Source organism: Mchenga conophoros, linkage group LG20 (assembly GCF_057382185.1).
Source record: "Mchenga conophoros isolate Kocher_MC1m ecotype Shallow Benthic linkage group LG20, M_conophoros_male_GT1.1, whole genome shotgun sequence".
NCBI lineage: Eukaryota > Metazoa > Chordata > Actinopteri > Cichliformes > Cichlidae > Mchenga > Mchenga conophoros.
Window position 1 is genome coordinate 30,234,241 of NC_140545.1, and position 16,093 is coordinate 30,250,333.

A 16,093-nucleotide genomic window follows, 5' to 3' on the forward strand; every position below is an offset into this window, starting at 1 on the left:
CTGTCATTCCCAAGAACATAGGGAGGTATGTGTCATAAAGGGCATCGAGCATAAAATCTTTGCTAAATCAAACATGCAAACATCAAATATTTGATTTCAACAATGAAATGGTGCATGGCCATCAGGGTTTTACTGTTGGCTTAAGACTAAGAAATATGAGCGGCGGAAGGCATGTTAGAGACATCAAGAGATAAAGAAAGGCAAGCATCTGGAGATTATGTATGTATATATATATATATATATATATATATATATATATATATATATATATATATGTATATGTATATGTATATATGTATATGTATATATGTATATGTGTGTGTGTGTGTGTGGATTCAGAATATTTAGTTGGCATAGGCAAGAAGAGAACTTGAGTAGGGGGATCTTGAAAGAAGAGCAAGTGAAAAGTGTTGTGGATGAAAAGTCAAACAGGATGAGGAGATTTTGAAGCTGGGGTGACGTTGAATATCTGCCAAAAAGCTGGATTTCAGGGCAGTTAAAAGGAGCACATTAACTGGACATGTGTGTGAAAGGTGTAGAGGTGCTGAGGAGGTGGTGAGTAGGTATGGTTTCAAGAAAAGAAATGTGGATGGGCAGAGAGAAGTAGATTTTGCAAATAGGATGAAATTGGCTGCGGTGACGAGTTCATGAAGAGTGAGGTACATAAGGTGACGTATAAGAGTGAAGGAATGTACACAAAGGTGGAATATATTCTATATGAGAGGTGAAATATCAAAGAGGCAGAAGATTGCAAGGTGGTGTCAGGGGAAGATAAATGTTTATGCTAGGAAACTAACAGTTAGGCGGGCACAAGTTCTTATGTTTTTAGAAGTTCTTTGGCAACACTAATCACAGAGTACAGAGCTGTGGTTGATGGGAAGCTGGTGCGTCATCTTGAAAGCAACATGAAAGAAGGTACAAATAATTTTAGGGAACTCAAGCATTAATCTCTCTAACTGATCAAGGCGTGTGTCTGTGTCCACCTGTTCTTTGCTTTTCTCAATTTATTTAACAGACTTCAACCCTTACACGCATAGAGTTTCTCCCATGCTTTCTCTGCCTAGTTTCATACTTTTATTCTTATGGGTTGCTTGCTCAACCAGGTGAGCTGTAAGGGCATACTGCTTGTTTAATTTAGGGTCAGTCTTATGGTCTTATTACAGAAAAATTCAGGATCCTGAAAAATGTACCTGGCAAATGTTTGGATATATGAGTAAAACTGCATGGGTGAATTCAATAAAATCTTGAACATGTGCAGAAACGTAACAGAAATCCATCCAATAGTAGAAATATTTCCCTCTGGAAAAAATGGTGATCTGGCCACCATTTTTTCCAGAGTAGGGATAGCCCTGAGTCTACACGTGATTCCTGCCATTATATTACTTAACATGGACCATTATAATTTCACGAGGAACTGACACATGGAGCTGTGCAGAGCTGTGATTTGTCATTGCACAGACAGTTGTTTCCACCTCTACCCACGCAGTGAAGCAGTCATGGTGAGTGGGTGTGGATGTGTGTCTAGACGAGCGGTGCTTTTCTTTTTCCGCAGTGGACACGGCAGTGACCTCGGCCCCGTGTACGTCAGGAAGTGACCTTAGGACCTGACGATGTCCTTATCGCCTGCTACGAGCGTTCCTGTGGCAACTCTGTTCGACTTTCACACATTGTGCTGGAATGCCTGGAATTCAGGTATAATTTTAAGCAAAACCAGCAGAGCAATTCATGTTGGAAGAGTACTGACTATAAGTGTGCGTCTGTGTCCTACGGTGCCTCCTGACATCTGGACTGAATTTATCATATTATCATGTTAAATCATACATCAAAATTCTTTCTCACTGGTATGGTTTTCATTTTGTGGTTTTCAGTTCTGTCTTAGGACATTTTTAGATACTGGTGTGTGGAACTTTGGTAATTACTCTATTTAGTGTCTGGCTAAGTGTCTTGGCAGAATTAAATCATGTCTCAGTTGTTTATTTTGGATAGATGTAGACCTCTTTATTCAATCTAAGTTGTACATTACATCATGTAATAGCTGTGCACTGCACCTGTGGCACTTCCTCTGCAGAAGGTATTTCAGAGGAAACACATGGACTTGAGGGCTGAAAGCACTTTTATTGTGCTTCACTTCAATAAATATTTGGGAACGTTTTACATCTGCTTAAATGTTCACCCCTTCATCTTGTCTGTTTTCTTCGTATTGAAAAGTTTATGAAAGTATTTTTTTAAGCTGCACTTTTTGGCTGCTTCTGAGATTTGTACCAGTTAGGCAGTCGTGGCTGGTGGGAACAACTTATGTGGTCGTACAACTAGGAAAGAAATCAGGACTGTGTATTTCATTCATCCATAGTTTATGTGATAGAAAGAGAGCAAGACAGGTAATAGCCACCTAAAAAACTATTAATGAACCATACACCAGAAAAAAAGGCATTTGCTGAAATCATCCAGCATCTTCTGAACAAACATATTAGAAAGATGTTTTTGACAACTGTATTTTTCATGAGCCCCTGCTCTGCATCCTTGAGTTTTCATTCAGTAAATTAGAAATGTGTTCAGAAGTTTTTCAGCATCACTGAAAGACGGTGTTATTGACAATCTAAGGGGAGGTGCACCAGAGCCGAAGGAATCAGACATAACAGAAAAGGCAGTTTGAGGTTTTATTTTGTTTTGGATGGAGGACTGCTCAGTCTGTGACCTCTGCAGGGTGTGGTGGCGATCCTGGAATAATGACTCAGTATAGCTTAGTAAAGTCAACTATGACTAGACAGCAAGTCGGATGTTTTTGCTATTTGTGGAAGTTCCAGCACTCAAGGCTGATTTGCCCACCTTGTTCAAAGAGTACCTGCAGATGTGGCAGAGACAAACCTGCCAGTGCAAACTTTCAGTGACTCTAAGAGCCAAAACCTTAGACACCAATTGAAGTGCTCTGCATTTCATTGAATACGTGACAAATGTTGTTCTGGGAGAAGATTTTAGTATTATTCAGGGCTTTTACAGCACAAACCATGTTTATTCTGAGACACTTAAATCAGCCACAGGCAGCTAGTTGGCACCACCCAAACCCACAAACTGGCAGAGCTAAATATTGTCTCGGTCAACTGTTGATGCTACAAAAACTTATTTTTGGAAGAAGAACAAATTCAGTGTGCAGTTTATTTACATACACATTAAAATGTGATATTAACATATACACATGTTATTATATTTCCTGATGCTGAATGCTGTGTTTTAAAGTTGTTCATTTTCATAAATAAGAAACAAAACAAATCATACATTTGTTCAGAGAGCAAACAAACCGTTTCCACCACACGTTTTCTGAGCTGTTAATTTAGTTATTTAATGGGAATAAACACGTGTAACAGGTTCTGTGATGTGTCGTCTACATGGAAAAACAATATTCAGCTGCCAATCAGATATTTAAATTGATTAATTTTCAAGTAAGAATAAAAAAAAAATAATGTGGAAGGCAAAGGAGCTTGCAAAGAAAAGCGTCTGGACATCTTTAAGTTACTTGAAGAAGTTTCACCTCTCATCCGAGAAGCTTCTTCTTCTTTGCAAGCTCTTTTGACTACGATGACCTGGATGACTGAGAACCTTCACAGACAATAATGTGGAAGCGCTTTTTAACCTTAATGAGTGCAGGGTACTGTCTGATTTCAGACAAATCATGCCCATTTGATTTTCACATGTGTAAATATGATTAAAGAACTTTACAATGTCAGAGTATCAGCACAGAGTATCTGCACCACAGACTAAACCTGCCTTGTATTTTGTATTACTTGCACGCTGAGGAATTTTGGGGTTGTTGGACAACTCTCCCTGAACATGTGTTAGACATTTCTGGTTCACAGTGACAGATTTGGTAGAGTGACCGGGCTTTCTTTCAGCACACAGATCAATGAATTCTTTAGTAACATTTATAGGACAAATAATATTTTCATTACTTTGCCCTGTAGGTTTTGCATTCATAAATCAACAAGGAATCCAAAAGACTTTCCTGCATACCGTCACATACCAAAACAATATTCGCCCAAACTGAATGGGGGTTATTGTGCAGGATTTGGATTTGGGGGTTTCTTCAAAGGAGTTCACTGCGATTGAGAGTGATACTTCACTGTCTGGGACATTTCCAACATCTGTAGGCTTTGGAAAAATGTGTTGAGGCTTTTTTGCTAGTCTCAGTTTAAATTGGCAGATATGATTTCACTGTGTCTGATACTGGCTGACTACATCCCTTTCATACATGTTTGATCAAAGAACAAGAATAATGAAGCTTGACGGACAGTCTGTGAACTTGCTGCCCATATTCAGCTTAAACCTCATATTTTTCCTCTACTTTTTATACATATGTTTATGGCTTTAGTTGCTTAAACTTGCTGCATGTTACAGTGGGGCTAGCAGCTATTACAATGCAATCCTTCCAGGTTCGGTCATTTCTGGAGGGCATGGAAAGCACATGGTAGCGGCCAGGAAAGCATAGTTTCAGAGAAAGCTCAGTTTGAGCCCCAGCAGTATGTTCATACTGGCAGGCCACCTGGAGTCCACCTGTAAGCTACACACATTCTTTCCTCTTCTCTATCTTTATGTCTGTCTCCTTTTATTTATAAGTTATGACTGGATGTCTTTCTTGCCCACCCATATAATGTGAGAAAAAGCTGATGTTGAAACTTAGGAATCTATTCCTAGTGTTCCTCTGACTGAATTGTTTTCTAATGAAAGGCTTGCTTTCTATTTAAGTCAATGGCTTGAGTATTTTTGTTTAGGTCAAGGGACGCTGTGGCTTTGACTGTGTTGTTGTTATATTTTGTGTAACAGTGCTATAAAAACAAATTATATTTATTTCTAGAATCAAAACAAAACTTCTTGATTCAGACTTAACATTTCAACATCCAAATGAAAATTAAGCACACATAGTGATTTCTTCCTGATGAATCACTGATTTTCATCTAGCATAACCGTCCAGGCATGTGAGAAATGGGTACTGTTGAATCTTAGTCATCTGTTCCTAGTTTACCTTAGACTGAATTCTTTTATAATGATGAATTACTTTCAATTGATGACTGTCTGCAATCTTTTTGCTATATTTTTTTTACAAATGTGGCCACAACACGAATAATTGTTATAATTTGTGTATATAATAGTGGTAAAAAATGTTTTTTTAATTTAATGTCACTTTTGTGAGATATGTTCTTAACGTTGCTGTAGAAACAGGTCAAAGCTCCTGCTTACCCAGGGAAATATCACCACACTGGCATGAAGGATTGGAGAAATAAAACTGAAACCAACTTGGTTACTAAACAGTTTTTTAATTGTTTTGGTAATCTGCTGATTTTACTGCCATCATGATGTAACGATTGTGGTTATGAATCATGTCTAACCAGTAACTTGGTGGTTTTGCTTGCTCATGTCCTCTCAGAGTGAATTGTAACACGAGTTATAGCCCTAATTAATGGGGAAGTGTCTTAAAACTGGATTCTTTCTAATGGTTGACAGGGGCAAAACTTCCAGTTTCAAAATAAAATCTTGTTGTACAGATATCTGAAAGGTTCCTAATGAGTTCATGGTCTAAGTCTTATCAGAAATGTTGATGTTTATTTTGTGAAGGATAGTACCGTTTAGAGCAGGGGTGGGCAATTCCAGGCCTCGAGGGCCGGTGTCCTGCAGGTTTTAGATCTCACCTTGGGTCAACACACCTGAATCACATGATTAGTTCGTTACCAGGCCTCCGGAGAACTTCAGGGCATGTTGAGGAGGTCATTTAGCCATTTAAATCAGCTGTGTTGGTTCAAGGACACATCTAAAACCTCCAGGGACACCGGCCCTCAAGACCTGGAGTTGCCCACCCCTGGTTTAGAGTTAGCAAGGGTGATAAAGGGCTTACCCTGTGATACAGCTTCACTTTAGAGGTCACCATGATGGATCATCTGCCTCCAGCTCTATCTAACCCTCTGCATAGCCTCCTGAATTTTATAAACCTTCTTTGGGGTCTTCCTCTTTTCCTCCTGCTTAACAGCTCTGTAGTCAACATCCTTTGCCTGGTGCAGGGGTCACAAACTCCAGGCCTCGAGGGCCAGTGTCCTGAAGTCCTTGATCCAACACAGCTGATTTAAATAGCTAAGTGACCTCCTCAACATGTCTTGAAGTTCTCCAGAGGCCTGGTAATGAACAAATCATTTGATTCAGGTGTGTTGACCTAGGGTGAGATCTAAAACCTGCAGGACACCGGCCCTCAAGACCTGGAGTTCGAGATCCCTGGCCTAGTGCATCCAGTGTCCATCCTCTGCATATGTCCAAAGCAACTCTTCTTTATCTCTAAACCACTCGACCTGAGCTGTGCAGCTAAAATGCAAAGTGACTTTTTGTGTTAGGCTGTAAACATATTTATTTCTGCTGAGAGGCTGTGTTTTCTAAAATGGGTATTTCTGAATATTGGCTCACTGCAGTTTTGTTTTGGTTGTTTTTGCAATTCCATATTCATTCATTTGTTACAGTCTGTTATGACCATGTTGGTGTCATTCCTGGAACATAAGACTTAAAACTGCTCAAGTCTCACAGGTGAATTTGACCAAATGGTTGTTGTGATGTCACAGCTTTGTAAATGATGAAAAATACTTCATCTAAAACTAGTCTTAAAACTTTTTGAAACTGTGTTGGGTGTGAGTGAGCGTGAAGTTGACTTTCCAACACATTTGGGATTTGTTAAAATGTTTATTTTAGTTCAAACTTCTGGGCTTTGTTTGCTTGAACATAACGAAACTGCAACTGAAAATGAAAATAATATTGAAAAAGAGGAAGTCAACAAAAATCACCGCTGACCTTTTTGTCCAGTTTCCCAAATGAAATGGAATTGTTTATCCACCACATTCTGACTCTTACACTAACTTTTTGTTGCTCTTTATATCACCTCAATAGACATCAGAAAGGTTTTTGGATTTAAAGTGTTTCTGCCAAAACGTTTTTCCACAGGTCACAAAGGTATTACATCACATTAACATGCTTGCAGTGATGGTCCTGTCCTGACGTTAATTATGATGTTTAAGAACAACACCATCATAGTGATTTCAAATAAGCCTCACGTTTCAAATTCCTGGTTAGTACTTCATGTACTTCGTATTCAAGCTAAACTGAATTTGTCTCATCTGCCACTTTTCTTTCTGCTTTTTGCCTTCAGGTTCCCATTCATTTTCTCTCACAAGAGATCACAATGATTCAAATTCATGCAAACCTCAGACATGCCACCTTTACACCATGGAAACCACAGCTAAGAGAAGGATTAAGTCTCTTTTAAGTCTGACTACTCAACATATTTGGGCTTCACAAGCATTTGAGGGATCTGGGTATGAAAAACCGTGAAAATATCTGCTCTATATTCATTCTGTGAAAAGATGAACTATATCTGACTGACCAGCAGATTATGTAAACATAAGCTACATAAATTCTTCTCCACTTAAATCAGAATTGTTACCACAAAAGCCCTGGAAGTTGTTTGACTTGTTGACAACCTTGCTAATGTATTTTTCTCTCCTTAGCTTATGTGAAGCTGTGCAAACTTAGAACCCCGCAAGACTGGAAAGAGAGGGAGGAGAGGAAAAAGAGTGTGTGTATGGAAGTGGAAATGGGCAGCAGGGAGGAGGAATGTAAAACATCTGATACTAGTCCAGTTGCTGTTTACACAGTAGTCAGCCCGTGACATCAGCGTCCAGACTTTATAAATGTCAGGCGGTGCAAGAAGGAGCAGTTAGCAAACAGCTGCACTGGTCACACCACACCGTCACACAGTTCACTGAGACAGACCGAGCTCCATCAGCAACACAAGCCCCCATGGACCGACAACTGTGTGACTGTGTGATTGCTTTGGCTGTACTGCTGTGTGTGACTACACAGGTGAGGCCTCCTCCAGCTTATTTACAGTAATCGATTCTGAATGAGACTTTTATCAGAGAGTATTGTAGGTATGTAATGCTGAATTGTTTGTTTTCTTCCTTCATTGATCAACACATTTCCTTTTTAAAGTATTTGTTAATGTTTTCTGAAAGAAAGACGACATTTGCCTTGATTTTATTACAATGATTTGAAATAAAGATGAGATGATTAAAGTCATCCATCAAGAAAAGGTGATGTATTAGACAAGCAAGACTGTTGTTAATATTTTTATTTTTACCTAGTTGTTAATGTCTTTTTTTGGTTGATCAAATGCCAGAAATTGAAGTGAAATCACACTTTACTTGTCATCAACCTCCTCGTTTTGTGTAGCCGACTGTTAGAAACCAGTAGACATTCAGTGTTATGGTAACATCACAAATACAGACAGAAAACTCTTACAACATAAAAGGGGGGACTACATTTTTTCCCTTGAATATGATGTAAAATATGAATAAGAAGTCCCACCTGTGTTTTTTTGCAGTTATGTATTTGAAAAGTTGTTGACTGCATTTCTTTACAGTAACTTTGTTGTAAAACCTTGAAGGCTTCTCTTGTAAAGTGAAAGTGGACTTGGCCAGACCTCGCCTGTGTTTTGGCTCCTTCAGACACATGTAATTGGAAGCAGTGCTTTATTGCGTTGGATACCGATTCAGCTTCTGAGAATGCTTATAATATTTTCTTTGCTTCTTTTCTTAAGGAATGAGAGTAATAATTTTGGTACTGGAATGATCATAACATCAGAAGACTGATTTATGATGATTTTCTCTCATCTTTTCAGGTTTTGTCGTATTGTCATACCTTCTAACTTATTTTTCTTGCTCCTCCAGGTGCTGTGCCAGTTGTGTGACAGGCCATGCCTTTGCCCCAATCCTGTCCCTCAGTGCCCCACAGGAGTACCCCTGGTGCTGGATGGCTGCCGGTGTTGCCAGGTGTGTGCCCGGCAACTAGGCGAGTCCTGTACTGAGATGTTTCCCTGTGACAACCTGCGAGGGCTTCAGTGCGACTACAGCGCCAGCTTCCCTGGGTTACCTGGGGAGTGTGTCAGTGAGTGTCACTTCTAACAAGCAAACAACCAGGCCCATGTCTGTGTGGGTAGGCTATAAGGGTGGAGGACACATAGGGAGGGAGTAGATAGAGCCTCAGCCAGTTTGCATGACTGGGACACACAGACTGACACTTAATGTTAGAGTCTGCTTAGCTGAGTGGATTCAGGACTGCTCTTGACACATTTCCTGTAATAATTACCCATGAGCATGATAAATTGCAGAGACAACACTCCAAATGAAAAACAACTTAACAGTGTCTCACTGAAGAGACTTGCTTTTCCATAAAGTGATGCAAGCACTTGCAGGGACAGCAGCTCCTGTGTCCTCACCTCTCTCTTGTTTTCTTCTGCTTCTTCCACCTAACTTAATCTGTCCATTTCCTGATTAAGTTTCCACATCAATGGATAAGCAAAGACAACGTCTGTGTTTCTAACAGGTCAGAAGGATCTGGGCTGTGAGGTCAGTGGGATCTTTTACCAGGAGGGGCAGTCGTTCCAGCCCTCCTGTGACACTTACTGCCGCTGCAGGGGGGGCGGGGTGACCTGCGTGCCAGCTTGTCCACTGAATGCTCGTCTTCCCACTCCAGACTGTCCCAACCCACAATACATCCGACTACCTGGGAAATGCTGCAAGGAATGGGTGTGTGAAAACCTTGAAAACACGGTCATTCAGGATGCAATTACAGGTAATGGATGCATGACTCTCTGATACAGATGTATTTTGATGTTTTACAGGTGGGGAAAAGAGCTAGCCTGACATGTTTAATGATTCCTTTAAATTTTCCTGACATCAGAGCTGGATGTCTACAACATATTTTCCAGTGTCTGGATTCTAGTGCCAAACGTATGTTCATGTAGCGTATGAGTCTTAGTTGCTCCTCACTGATGATCAATCCATATGTAATATAATCCTTCATTCCTTTTTATGAGCTCTGTTACCGGCGGTCATGTCTGGAAGTTTTTACTGGAGTATTTGTGCATTAAACGGGGTGTGTCAAGCCAAAGGAAAACTCCCCAAATCCAAATATAAACCACATTTTTGTGGGTGAAAACATCCTTTTTCCCCTCAGTCACCATGCTTCTCAGTTTCATAACAACAACCAAAGCTGTGTGACAATTAAATATATGAAGCCATGTCAAGACCTCATTACTTCATTAAAGGGGGAGTGTGTGAGCACATGAGATGGGTGTTGGGGAAATGAAGCCAGTCTGAAAACATCTGGAATTCCAAACACTGTCTGACTCAAACTAAGTTATGAGAACAGCAAAGGAACATTTTGTGCTTCGATACAAAACCTACTGTGTCATCGTTGAAAGTTAGCCGGTTATTATGACTTCTATGTGTTAGTTCTGTGGCTTTTATTTGCACAAAAATGCACTAAATGTAGCTTTAAAATTTGATGTGAGCAAAAAAAAAGAACCAGAGAGGTGAAAAAGTCCAAACAGGATCCATTTTACTTTACTTTAAAATAAAGGTTTTCAAACTCTGTTGGGAAGCTGGATTAAGAGGAAGCTATATAAGCAGGCTGATCACCATAAATATGTAAGTGCTGAGGTAATGAGAGGAGTCAGCTGCTTAGATTGTGAACAGTTCCGCACTGGTAGTTGTTTGTTTGGTAGTGTGATTATTCAGAAGTTATGAAAAGATCTCCATGAACGTTTTGGCAAACGTGGGGATTTGCCCAACTTAAAAGTAACTTTTAGAGTTGGAAGGATTATTGCAGTTGGCAAGATTTGACACAAATTTAAATAAAAACTTAGAGAGATGGTTTTCATTTTCCCTAAAATATGCCAAACTCATTTGCATCTAGATATCCTGGTTTCAGGACTAAATTCCTGTATGGTAGGTAGGGAATCGTCAGCATTGATGAAATGATGCAGTCTCAGATTGTTGTTGTTTTAGTTTTGGTGCATTTAGAATTTGATCTAAAGGTTTGATGCATTTCCAGTATTTGTGTAGCTCAGCAGCTCAGGTAGTTAGCAATAGGCCACCTCAAAGCAGGATCCCACAGTGATTAATCACTTCAGCAAGAGCAGGGATATTCAATTGAAATTTAAGGAGGTCCACTGAGAAAATTTCCTCAAACAAGGGTCCACAACATCATAAAGTCCCACACTCTAAGTAAATGCAATATATTTTGAAGTATGCAGTACACAGTTGTATCGATGCCAGTATATAGTCAGGAACTGTCACACAAAAGAAAATACAATTCAACAGTATTTCAACAATCTTTACTATTATCTTATTCTAATAATAATATAATACTAAAAAGTTCTTTGCTAATTCCAAGCATAATAAGGTTTGCATTCAATAATGAGAAAGAGCTTTTGATAAAGTTGTCTTCAAATAAACTGATTTAAAAATAATGAAAGGTGTAGTTTGAGTCCCCCCTTCTGTTTTTTCTTCTTAGCTTCTACATATAAATCATCTCAGCTTTACCCCTTCTACTCTCAGTTTCCTGTTCTGCATCACGTCTACTCAGTAAGCTGTTTTCCCCGTGCTAAATGATTTGATTGGCTGAGCAGTATCATGTGATAATTGACTACCGTAAAGGAAAAAGCTGCTCATTATAATACACTTACTATAAATGAAAAAAAAAAGTTGCCCAGATTAAAATAAAAACAGCCCATCAGGGCACATGAAGAACGGCATCTGTGTAGAAGAAGCTCCTCTTGAGTCTCTCTGTCCTTGCCCGGATGATGCGGAACCTTCTACCAGATTGCAGAAGTTGGAACAGTTTGTTGCCAGGATGGGACGGGTCCTTCAGTATCTGCGCTGCTCTAGTCCGGCATCTCCTGGTGTAGGTGTCCTGAAGCGGGGGGAGAGCAATCCTGCAGCAGCGTTCTGCTGTGCGGATCACTCTCTGGAGAGCTTTTTGGTCCTTCACACAGCTGTTCCCAAACCACGATGTCATGTCCTGTGTGAGGATGCTCTCCACAGCGCCTGTATAGAAAATCCTGAGGATCTTTGGAGAGACCCTGAACTTCCTCAGTTGTCGTAGGTGGTACAGGCGCTGCCTAGCCTTTTTGGTCTGGACCTGAATGTGGGCAGACCATGTCAGGTCTGAGGAGATGTGGACACCAAGATACTTGAAGGACTGCACCCTCTCCACTGGAGCTCCATTGATGATAATGGGCTTGTAGTCTCTGTGCTGACTCCTTCTGAAGTCCATCACCAGCTCCTTGGTCTTGCCAATGTTCAGCTGGAGATGGTTGTCCTGGCACCATGATGCCAGATTCTTCACTTCGTCCGTGTAGGCCGCCTCATCGTTGTTGGAGATGGCACCCAACACCACTGTGTCGTCAGCAAACTTCACAATGGTGTTGGAGTAGTGGGTGTAACACACTATGCATAGATAATTGCAATACTTTATATAGTTTATATGCTAAGAAAACAGGTAATAAGCTTTATTAAAGTAAATGAATAGATAAATACATTTATTGATTAATTAATAAGAAGTTTAATAAGTGCTAAATTTTCACAAAGACTAGAATCACATTTGTCTACTTAACGCAACATGAACGTTGGACATGAATTTTCCTCTTATTGTACTCATTGGTTTGTTTGGTTTCCCTCCCCACCCAGCAATGAAACCGGATCAGTTATGGCCATCTTTGCAGAGGCATCACCTTCAAAACAACAAGTTTTCGCCTGCCTCCTCTTGTGTAGAGCAGAGCACCCAGTGGAGTGCCTGTTCCCAGAGCTGTGGGGCGGGGGTCTCCACACGGGTTTCTAACCAGAATCCTGCATGCAAACTGGAAATAGAAACTCGCCTGTGTAAGGTGCGACCTTGCCACACTTTCCAGCCGGCCCCAAGGAAGCCCATGGTGAGCGCTAACAAAACCCACATCCTGTAAATGTGTACATTTACACGTACTGTCAGGTTTTACCTTTGATTTCAGTTTCACGTATAGCTTCTTTCAAAACTGTAACGAGAAAGTTCACCGGGTCACACAAAGTATGCAGAGACATGTCATCATTTTTAACACAATATCACAAAAGGTAAAAAGACATTTTAAGGCAACTACGAAAACAATGATAAGAATCTGTCTAGTTAGACACCACAATGAAGCTGTGACAGAACAATTCTACTTTTTGTTTCGTTTCTCTCGTCTGCCTTTTGACACAGAATGATACTGAAACAGATTTCATCAATCAGATGGGGGAGGGGTTCCTCTAAACCCAGACTACATTAAAAAAAAATTAAACATTTCAGTGTTAAAAGTACTAAAAGGGACTTTATAAAGTAGTTCCCACTAGTCACTGAAAAACTGTGGGTCCCACTTTCGTGCAGCAGAGTGGAGTCGGCCTTCCTGTAAATCTGCAGTCAATGTTTATACTCGTTAACTAACTGAACTACAACCTTTCACTGACCTTTTTTTTTAACCACTGTTTTTACCATCAATTATTTTTAGAGGCTTTGAGGCTCTAGAGATTTTTTAGAGGTTTTGTAGGCCTATGTTACTGATGTGCAGATAAAATATATTAAAAAATGCATATTGTCATGAAGTCTACCTAAACATCTTGAATCTTTAGCCTTACTGAATCATTACACTGATTACCTGATTTTTCTTCTTCTCACTGTTGTTTCAGTGGGGACAGAAAGGAAATTGCAAGGCCAGCTACACGTCACCGGGACCCATTCGGCTAGTTCACCAGGGCTGCTACAGCACTCATGCCTACCGAGTCCGTTACTGTGGTCAGTGCACTGACTCGCGATGCTGCACACCTTACCAAACCAGCACTGCTGAGGTGACCTTCCGATGTCCCACTGGCAGACTGCTGCAACGAGCTGTAATGATGATCCAGTCATGCGCCTGTCATAATAACTGCCCCTATGCACCTTTTACAAATCCCGCTCTGTGGGGATACAGACCCTGATCAGTGTGTAAGAGCACGGACTCACTAAAACTATAGACTTCAGTGAATGTTTCAATGGCTTCACAATAAAAGTATCCCCAGGTGGATTGACGTAAACAACAAATGGACACTGAAAGAGAATATTATTATTTTAGAAAACTGTGATTTTGGATGAATATGTCTGCACTTATTTACAGCTCACAACTTCTGGAAAGCATCATTCTGCCAGTTTGTGACTTCATCTGAGAGTCAATAGAAAACAAGTAGACGTGTTTTACAAGAAAGGGAGAAAAGAAACATAAATGTAGGAGAGCTAGGGACTGTAATATACATGTATAACTCACAAAGTAAGTTCTAGAAATACTTTTACAAATAACTTTCAGATGTGCACTGATTTGGTTTCTTTTTTCCTCCCAGAATTGTTCAGTACAGTGATTCCCAATAATGTTTCGCCTTGGATATCAAAAGCAATATTTTAAAATCACTGAAAACATCTTGACTTTTCCCAAATCTTTAGGCTAAAGTTAAACACTACGTAGATATACTATAATTCAGTTTTGGGAAAATGGATCAAATTAAACTCATCCAATATTGTTGAAATCTGGCCTGTAAAAAGAGAAGCATGTCACCTAAAATCTATATTATAACTTAAAGACAGTTGACCATGATGTCAACTGGTCATGAACATACTTTTAAAGACTGATTTTTTTATTTCTAACTTGTAACTTGTGTCTATAAATTCAACTTTCAGTGATGTAGAAATATGTATTTGTTAAAGACATAACCCACAGAACGATTACAACTTTTGTAATGACAATTTCTAGATATTCTCTGACGTGAGCAATGCAGCTTTTAACTTTTGAACTTTGTGTGTGTGTGTGTGTGTGTGTGTGTGTGGCATAATGGGATTACATTGCACTTTCATTTATTATTCTGATGTAAATAACTGTAAAGAGGTGTCTCGTGTACAGTGATTTTTTTAAAGTATGCCCTGTATTTTTACTCCCACTGGATTTTGTGCTTTTTGTGGTTATTATGTTTGTATAAATAGTTACATTGTTCAAACTGTAGCTTTTAATTATGTCACTTCATCTGTCATGACTTTCTGCTGCTGATGAGCTGTTAAAACTTGCTTGTAGCACACCAATATACACACTAAAATCAACAAGAAAATCCTTTTGCAGCTTTGTGGATAAATTTAACTTTTAATAACTCTTATTATGATACTGGCTTAATGTGTTATATTTCTTTATTGTTCCTTTAAGGGTTTTTTTCAGTCTCACTTAAAAATACCTAGTATGCTTAGAAAGCTACAGTGGTGGATATAAGGATGTTGTGGGTTCATGAGCAGCTGAATATAAAGATACATTCTGAAATGAAAAAAGTGAACGTGATCTCTATTAAAAGTCCAATTATCTTGTAGCGTCCCTCCGACAGAAGACAGACACGATCGGTGTTCCGGTTACCGGTGTTTATTAAGAATAGTAACAAAGGCTACTGTGGGCTGTAGCCAACAACAAAACGACAGGGAAAAATGCAGTCTCCAGAATCAAAACAACCCCCCCTGACTCTCGCTCCTTTTTTCCGCACACACCCACAACAACATTCTCTAACACCCGCCCCCCAAACACTCTCAGCCAACCACACACATGCTCTCCTCCAGACTCTCTGTCACTGGTAGCTGATCTGATTGACTGGCCACCATCATTGTGTGTCACAATGGTGGTGGAGTCTGTAGGGGTGGAGTCCAGATCTGTCCGTGGCCCACCCTATTATCCCAGTGAAGTGGCCGCGCCCCAATAGGGGGCCAGTTTGTCCCGGTGCAGGGCGACCCTCCGTCCCCTTGGGGGCAGTTGTACCCTATACACCACTTCCCACAGGCGTTCCAGAACCTTACAGGGTCCAACCCAGTCACTGTCCAGCTTAGGGCATCTACCCTTTTTCCTATAGGGGTTGTACACCCAGACCAGTTCCCCGATGTCAAAATGTCGGCCTCTGGAATGGACGTCGTAGTTCCTCTTCTGCCGCACCCCCGCACTCATCAGTTTCCTCCTAGCAAAGTCATGAGCTGACTCCATGCGATCCTGGAGCTTCCTCGCATAGTCAGGACCTGATTGATCCCCATCAGCATCGGGGGGTCGGCCCATCATCATCTCCGCTGGAGTCCGGATCTCCCTGGCCAACATCAAGAGGCAGGGGAGCACGAAGTGGAGTCTTGAATGATATGCCATGAGGACCAGGGGAATATGAGTGTCCCAGTCACG

General features: G+C 40.4%; 1 protein-coding gene across 3 annotated transcripts; it reads left to right on the forward strand.

The window, feature by feature from the left end:
• The first annotated feature begins 1,477 nt into the window (after positions 1–1,477).
• ccn5 (cellular communication network factor 5) lies at positions 1,478–15,047 on the forward strand. 3 transcript variants are annotated; one of them, XM_085260422.1, is made up of 6 exons: positions 1,478–1,499; positions 7,172–7,884; positions 8,751–8,967; positions 9,406–9,654; positions 12,555–12,796; positions 13,563–15,047. In XM_085260422.1, the coding sequence occupies exons 2-6, from the start codon at positions 7,822–7,824 to the stop codon at positions 13,848–13,850; spliced, it is 1,059 nt and encodes a 352-aa protein (XP_085116548.1). In that variant the 5' UTR covers positions 1,478–1,499; positions 7,172–7,821; the 3' UTR covers positions 13,851–15,047. The 3 variants fall into 3 exon arrangements, with proteins under 3 accessions (XP_085116548.1, XP_085116546.1, XP_085116547.1); XM_085260420.1 differs by lacking the exon at positions 1,478–1,499 and adding an exon at positions 1,551–1,692; XM_085260421.1 differs by lacking the exon at positions 1,478–1,499 and having other exon boundaries at positions 6,401–7,884.
• The last annotated feature ends 1,046 nt before the right edge of the window (positions 15,048–16,093 follow it).